General features: G+C 43.1%; 1 protein-coding gene across 1 annotated transcript in view; it reads left to right on the forward strand.

Annotated features, from left to right (window-relative positions):
* Positions 1 to 8,392, forward strand: part of LOC103777706 (dnaJ homolog subfamily C member 11-like) — an 11,129-nt gene that overhangs the window by 456 nt on the left and 2,281 nt on the right. Inside the window, exons 2-3 of the mRNA XM_008945265.1 lie at positions 2,274 to 2,347; positions 3,461 to 3,562. Coding sequence (XP_008943513.1) covers positions 2,274 to 2,347; positions 3,461 to 3,562 — 176 coding nt within the window. The remainder of the gene's footprint in view (positions 1 to 2,273; positions 2,348 to 3,460; positions 3,563 to 8,392) is intronic.

An 8,392-nucleotide genomic window follows, 5' to 3' on the forward strand; every position in this document is an offset into this window, starting at 1 on the left:
GGGAAAGAGAAAGGGAATAAGGGAGAGACACTCATTGATTAGAAAAGTGAAACAGCATTAATACTACTACTACTACTACTAATAAAATGGAATATATACAAAACCAGGACCGAACCCAACTCCCCCCAATGGCAACACGTCACCGTCACCCCCGGCTGGGGAGCAGCCCTGGGGAAGGGTCCCAGCCTGGACTCGGCCACTCAGGGGCTGGGCACAGGAGATGGATTCTGGAGCTCAGTTCAGGAACACAGGAGTTCAGATCAAAGGCAGGATGGATGGAGTCCTCCTCGGATACGGCCACTGCAGGAGCAGCAAAAGCCAGGAAGAAGGCAGAAGGGAGCAGGAAGGACTTGACCCTGGGGAACCGGGGGGTCGCTTGTATTGTCTGCTCCTCCCTATAGGTGCGACTTTTACTTTCTGCCCCCTTCTGTGTGGGATCCAAGCTCAGCAGTGACCTTGGTCTGCACACCAATCCATGGCGGTGACTCTAAACATGAAGTCTTATCACTGCTAAAAGCAGACAGCCTGCAAAAATATGCTGTTAACTTCAGACAGGGAAGTTAATTAGAATAACTTTAGCTGAAAAGTAAAATCATTGAACAGAAACAGCTGTTCTGCCCTAAACCAGGACAGAAGACCAAAAAGCCTCAAACTGAAAGACAGTGTCATATTTCACTTCTGAACTGATTTATCCTCAGTTTCTGTTCTCTGTCACCTGCTGGTGGGCTTCATTGTTTTTCAGCATGTTCTTCCAAATGCTGACTGAGATAAGAACAACTGCAGCAGTTGTAGGTTCATAGTACTTAGAGGCTTTTCTCTCACCCAAGGATGTCAAAGCACTTTAAAAATAAACTGAATTAAGCTGACATTTACTTAAGTGCTGGTATCATCATAGGTAATACTGTGTACCTGAAGCACAAGGGTGCCATTTGTTAGCATTAGCTTGCAGCATTTGTGAGTGTGACAAGAGGCCCCTGGAATACAAGTGGACTAGAAGCTGGTAGGACTTCTCTGCATTAAAAAATGGTGTCCAGTCCTGTAGCCTAAAGAGAAACTAAAGCAATGGTGAATAAAATATTCCTCTCTCAAACCTCAAAGATGAGCTGTAAAAAATTTGATTTTGCTCTCTTGTTTTCTGAATGATAAGCATTTGTTTCTTCCAGTTGGACTGGAACATGGGTGGAGGCTTTTACAGAGTCCCTAGTTAGATGTTAGGACATATGGAAGTACTTGCTGGGGAGAGCAGTGAAGGTCTTACATTGATGACAGGGAAATAAAAACTCAGGATGCCTCAGTAATTTAATGTGGTGAGTAGATCTTACACTGGAGTCATCTTTCTATTTGAATTCATGGCTCAGCTTGGCTCTCTGTTGTGATGTGGATGTAAATTGCTGCCCAGTTACTACCAAATGTGGTATTTTACAAGAAAAAATGTTGATACCTTGAAAAGAAGCGACCCAACCTCCTGCCTGTTTTCTCCCCCTCCTCTTCCACCTCTTTCTATCACACAAAGAAAGATATATTTTACCAGAATATATAAAAAATATCTGCTTGTGACATGTAGTAAGTTCAATAGTCTTCATGTCGTTCAAATACTAGTGTAAGCTGCTTTTTGCCTTAATACGCACACCCATCTACCTGAAGACTCATCAGTTCTTCCACAGTCAGAAGAAATGCTTGATAATGAGAAAGCTGATCTTGAAACCCCGTGGGAAAAATGCTGATGATTTTTTGTTGTTTTGTTTTTCTTGTTAAGGAAGGGTCTGATAAGAGAGATGATACATTTAAATAGGGATGGTGAGGAAGATGGAAGGCAGGGAGCAAAGCACCAAAGAGCTTTGAAAGCTGGACAGAGGTAGATGTCATTCCTCCCCATAAAGTGTCCAGGGGCTGCTATCACTGAATTGCTAATAACCCCGTGGATTGTTAGAGGGCTTATGTCACCCTGCAGCCAGAGAAAGCAATGGGAGACACCCTGCTGCATATTCAGTTTCTCTGCATGTCTCTTTGTGTTCTTTATACTTTTTTTATTGTAGCAGTAAGGGGAAAAAAAAGAAAGACTTGGAGGGCGGGACGAGGGAGGGAATCAGTGTGTCCTATTAATATAGCATGTGAAAATGTTCAAGGGAGTTAATGTAAAAACTGGATGCAATTGTGGAACGATATGTTTCCAGGATCTGTGCTTGAATTCCAAATGACACTAGTATGGTGGTCAGAAATTGGAGGAGAAGACTGCAAACTGAGTTCTCTCCCCTCTTGATTTTAACTTGCAGTTCTTAGTGATCCACAGACCAGAGCCATCTATGACATATATGGGAGGAGAGGACTGGAAATGGAAGGATGGGAGGTGAGAGAAATTTAGCACCTTATGGCCACAGGAATTAACTCACCTTTATCTGACATTCTTGTTGTATTGAGCTGCACTGACACCTTGGTGGTAATAAATGCCTGTTTGTTTCAAAGCATCCTTGTTTAGTTATTTCTGTCTCTCTGTCTCTGCTGAGAGACCATGATAGATTTTCAAAGAATACTTATGTTTTTCACTTGACAAGAGAACAATAAACCTGACATTCAGCGTTCCCAAATAGGATATTACCATGACAAGCAACATCTTTGTCTGAGACAAATGTGTCATTATTGTCCATCTAGTCTCGTATTTTTCATCTGAAACCTTTTTTTTCAGCATCAGCTAGCCTCCAAGTCTGAAATTACTTTTTCTTTCTGGGCTTTTTTGTTCTGGTGGGATTTCTTTGTTGTTGCTGGTTTGGGTTTTATAGGCTTTGAAAGACAACTTGTCTATTTGTAGCTTTCCTGATGTTAAGTCCTCTCAGTAGCCCCTGCCAGTCTTAGGTCAGGTCACTACCAAGGTCAAGTCTGGATATAGTGGTAAGAACTATGTAACAGCAGCAGAGTGTAACAGACATTTTTGAGCTGCTTGTGGCAGACTTGATCCTATTTTGAAAAGCCAAATCCAATGCTCTTTCTCTCCATACCTAGAACTATGCCTGTGTAAAACCCTCATTCCCTGAGCCATGTATGGTAGATAGATGTGGATCGGAAATCACAAAACTCGCTCGATCAGTTTACCTCGAGCTGGGTCCTTTCAGTCAGCTGCACTTTTGTGTCTGTAACTGGTGGAGAAGTTAATGGATAGCTCTTGGTAACAGATGCAGTATCTTGTATTTGCATTCCGAAAGCTGCTTGCCCTGGTTTTGTCAAGGGAATAAAAAAAAACAAGACCAATTTCACTTCTTTCAAAGCATGGTGTTTTCTCTTGTGCCTGCCATTTGATCTAGCCCAAAGTATTTGCTTCCAGACTGGGTATTGAAATTGGTGCAGAGTGGCTTACAGTGGCTGCAGCATGGTGGAGTGGGGTCGGTGAGCCTCCGCCCCGCCGGCTGCGCGGCGCCCTGCACATCCTCTTCCTGTAACGTTCTGGGTTTCCTTTATTTCTGAGCAGGTTGTGGAAAGGAAGAGAACGCCAGCTGAAATCAGGGAAGAATTTGAGCGTTTGCAGAGAGAAAGGGAAGAAAGAAGACTGCAGCAGCGAACAAATCCAAAGGTAAACAAAGACTTTGTCCTAGTCTCAAGCGATTCCATGAATTATTATGGATATGCAGAGTGTGGTGAACCTAGATGAGGAGCTGTAGTAAAGTGAGTTACTTTTCCTTTTTTGAATATGCTGTTTCTTTGAATAATACAGGGAAAACAGCTCATTCTTTGAACAGTGATCCTCTATTGAAAGGTCTTTTATTTTTGTTGTTGGAATGCACAGGAGCAAATTAACTTTCAGCAATTTCAAGAAAACAGACCTAACACTGCAATGTTTATGATTTCTTTCCAAATATTCCAAAACCAGTGAAACTCCCTGCAGTTCCCTGACAGGTTTTCCCTTCAACACTGCATTAGTGTCAAAACAGTGTGGGGAGATATTCAAAAGCAGTTTTGAAACCAATGAAAAATGCGAGGCAGCTACCAGCCCAGCTGGGTAGCAGAGTTTTCTGGCAGCAGCACAGTGAGCAAAATGAACCTGAGCAGGATTGGGAAGTTGCCAGTCTCACAGTTAGTGTCCGTGCTCAGAAAGCTTGATCACGCTCCCAGGATGAGAATCATCAAGTATTCAGTTCCTGTCTCTCGGGCTGTTTGAGCAGCCATAAACTGGCACAGAGTGACCCACCTCGCAGCAGAGCCTTGGCTGCCCAGAGGTGATCAAGAAAGCTGTGTTGAGGATGATGTCCTTGTGGTAGCCTTGGGATGGCAGGAAGAGATGGAAATGGTGATCTACCACTGCTTCCTCTGTCACCCACTGCGACTGGAATACTCCTGGAGTTTAGAATGCTAGTGGCTTTGCTGGCTCTTGGCTTGGTAAGGCCATCAGGCAAACCCAGGGTTTGTCAGGATTGTCACTGGCTTAGGCTTCACAGCTTGTTAAATCACAAAAATCTCGGTTCTTATGCAGTGCATAACATTATCCAAGAGCTGCACCTACACTCACCAAATGTATTCATACTTTTGTTTACCTGTATCTACATTTTTCTTGTTTTGTCACTTAAACTAACAGAAACCATTTTGTACTTATTTTTTTAAATGTGTTGGAAATCTGTTTCTTCTGTGCGGTATAGGAATCATCCATTAAATGGAACCTTAATTTTGCCCTGTGTACTCCAAGGTAACTATGAAGATACTTATGTAGACAAACTTTCTCCATCTTGAAAAAATATGCTGTAATGAGACATCAGTTTTTGATTTATGCATACATGGTTCTGTTCTTGGTGGAAAACTGGGGATCCTGGGAGCTCTCACTGGAGGCTTGCAGTCCCCACTGAGTCTGCATCCTGAAGCACGGGTGGCTGTACACTTTTGGTGGCTTGGAAAGAGGAGATCTTTTGCATCGTAGAGTTTGTGTGCAGACTTCTAGAGCGTTGCAGTGTAACTTGCATAACCTGGGAAACAAACTACCAGTTAATAAACCACTCTTAATTTTGGTTTTGAAGGTCGCTGGTGTTTTCATGGCCAGCAGCTTAAAATCACAATGTTTTCTGAGTGGACAGAAGTGTGAATACTGTAATGGTTAGGACTGTATCAGGAAAAGGTCCATATGAAAAGACCTGGAATGTTTAGAGATAGTCACCTTGGCACAGATTTTGGATCTGTGCTGGTCTTGACAAACCAAATCAACTAATACAGACCACCAGGCTGTTAGGGGTGGTGCATGGATAGTGAGAATTTGTACTGGAAGGGTAAATAAGTATAAGGTGTTAGGTGAATATCTGGTGACAGCATTATTCCAGGCAGAAGGGGATTTTTGGATACCACAAAACAGGCAAGTCAAACTGCAGTTGCTGGAGATGAGGGTGATTGGAGTCAGGGCTTGGTTGTCTCCACCTCATGCTTCTGTGTGACTTCAGGAATTTGACATTTTATCTGGGCGCCTCGCTGTGGCTGTGAGCAGTAGAAAGTGGAGCTGCACTGTAAGCCTCAGCGTCTGTGGCCTGGGATAAAATTAGCCATCTGGGTGTTTACAGCAATTGCTGACTGGCAGCCTGTAGAAATGTCTCTCCAGGCAGTGTTCCTGTGGAATTGGGTAGCACAGCTGTGATAGTTTCATATACAAACACAAGTTATTTTAAAATTTCCAACATTTTGTCAGTGCTGTAAAACGGTTCCAGCAAAATAAAGCATTTTAACCAGAAATGTTGAGCAATAACCAGATGTAGGCAATTTGGCAGGTTTCAAATTGAGTCTATTATTTGCTTTTAGAGCTTTATTTTTGCTTTCAGTGATGTGCGGAAGGGTTGAAAAGTTCATTACTTGATTTGAGAAGAGCTGCTTCCTGTTAGGAGAAATTAAATCCCATTGTTTTCCTGTTGCCGAAGGTCAACATCTAAGAAATGCAGGTCCCTCAAGGCTTAGTCTGGTACAGCTTCCATATGTCACCTTCCAGAAGGTAAATCCCTAAGAAAGGAGGGAATGAGGGCGTATGATGTTCTCTGGCACACCTCTGAATTCCATCAGGAAAAATCTGTCTCATATTCGCAGGATGGCAAATAAAGGTGATTTTAAAAGATGATGCCAGCTCACAGCTTTGATGGTTCTATAGTGCTGTTCCCAGCTCCCTGCCCTGCTGAGCTGGGGCCCTTTGCTGCATGTTCCATGCGTGCAGCAATGAGTTCTGAGCAGAGCTTTGCAGCTTTCTTCCTGCCCCTCTCCCTCTGGGAGGGCTTTGTCATTTCCAGTGCTCTGAGCAGGTGGCTGGCGGGGAGCTGCAAGCAGCAGCGGTCCCTCTCCGTTATCCGGTGGCATAGGGGTGCTCTTGTTCCCTGGGAATATTTTTAACTTCACCATCTGCTGCTTTTCCTGTGCTTGTGCCTGCGCCAGTTTCCTTGCCAGGACCTCTAGACCCCCGAAGGTGACTTCACCTGCTTGGTGGGAGATGGAATGCCCACATGGAGTCCACCGCTCACTTTGGCAGAAGGCAGCTAAAGAAAAGACCTGCTGAGGACCCCGGGGAGGGAAGAGAGGTGTTCCTTTCCTCTTAATGGGTCGTGTGGATTGTCCTGGATAGGTTCAGGTGTTTTCCTTTTTTCATCAGCAGGGATATTTGTTTTAAAGTTCATAGGCGTGAAAAAAGAAATCGTAAGATTTTGAGTATGATTGAAAGAAAGGAGGCACAATGAATTTCATGAATGTGTGTAGACCTCAGTGCGTCTTTCCAAAGGGTACGAGCATTTTGGTATGAATAAACATAGTATAGTGAGATGGTTCTTTAGTGCAAATCCTTGAGAAAGCTTTACTGCTGCTTATATTCTGCCCTGAGTTGAGAAGACTCAATTTTCTGTCTTTTGCCATTTGAATTCAGCATGCTTACTACTCAGCATGATATCCCTTGTTTAAAAATGTTTAACTTGGAATTTAAAATTACAGTCTGGCAAAGGTTCTGTGCTGAATGTGGTGCTCCACATGGAAAACCTTGCTTTCCATCCTGCCTCTGTTATGAAAGATCTGGGGTTTACACTCCCTTGAAGAGCATCAGAGAAAAATGGGAATAGTTCTCTCTCTCATTGAAAGAAATGACGTTTGACTGGCCAGTCTGGAATGCCTTTGCTGGGGTTTCATTGACTGGAGCTGGCACTTTCGGTTTCTCTTTGGCTGTTCTGCTCTGTGTCTTCCCAGAGGGCTGGGAGCAGCACAGGGCTGCGCCGCTTCCTCAGCAGGTTTGCATCACTTCACTCGTAGTTTGGCCTCGTTTCAAGGAACAGCAGAACATAGGAGAGGGCTGATACTGAAGAAGCTGTAGTGTCTGGAGAGCAGATCCCTTGAAGGTGACTTTGCAGACGGTTCCTGAAAAGTCATCTTCTGTATGAAGGACAGGAGTTGGTCTTTGGTGCTGCCACAGAAGGATGAATGCAATTGCTTTGAAATTTGCCAGCTGGCCAGGAGAAATTTGTGAACGTTTGGGGCACAGTCCTTGTTCCAGCGTTCTGGTGGAAATAATCCCACCTTCCTGTGGTAAAATTTTTAGCCAAATTTGATGCCTTAGAAATCAGAACATAAACATTGAGAAGAGGTCAGGAATCTCCACAGCATATAAACAGTTGGGAGCCAAAACAGAGAGAAGTTTTGAATCCTGTCAAACTTTGCAATTCTTTCTACATTTATGGCTCAGTATTTAATTAAGGTGGAATAGGCAAGAAAAAGTGCTCACTCAAACTGAAATAAGAATTTATGCCATCCATACCTGACCTGTGTATGGGTTGTTTTTATACCTACCTAGCTATGGAGCTTCTTTATGCAGATCGCTCAGGGTTCATTTTGTGTTTGTGCACTGAGAGTTTTTTTTATTGCAGCTGGTACATTTTATATGAGCAGTAGTGCTGTTTGATAGGCCTATGGGGAAGGTTTCCAAAGCCTTTTGCAGTTATATGACCCAGACAAGGATCTAATCGTGCCCTTTTCAAATAACCCCACTCCTGCAGTTAGACTGAGTGAGCACAGCAGCAGGTAGCCAAACTATTTAGCCGTGGCTTAGTTTTTGTAGAAGTAAGCTTTTCTGGGGTCTGAGAAAGACTTTTAGCAAGTGTTATTTCCTATGTCAAGCTTTTCTTGTCTTTATAAGATACAAACTAGGAAAAAGAAAACAAAATTTTTACTAACAAACTCACCTGGAAGTTAATGGTGCAGCTCAAAACTAAGCTGTTTCAGATGACTTAGAAGAAGAAAGCGTTTAGAGGATTTCTGTTGAAAATATATTTCTAAAATGTATTATTTCAACTTTCAAATACTGTCAGAGCAGAATCAGTTGTGGAGGAAGAAGAAACCTGCTGTGTAGAAGTGTTCTACCGATTTCTGTAGTGTGTCATGATAGAGAAGGTACCTACTAGAATTACAAGTT

The sequence above is a fragment of the Merops nubicus genome, unplaced genomic scaffold, assembly GCF_000691845.1.
Source record: "Merops nubicus isolate BGI_N331 unplaced genomic scaffold, ASM69184v1 scaffold23018, whole genome shotgun sequence".
Lineage (NCBI taxonomy): Eukaryota > Metazoa > Chordata > Aves > Coraciiformes > Meropidae > Merops > Merops nubicus.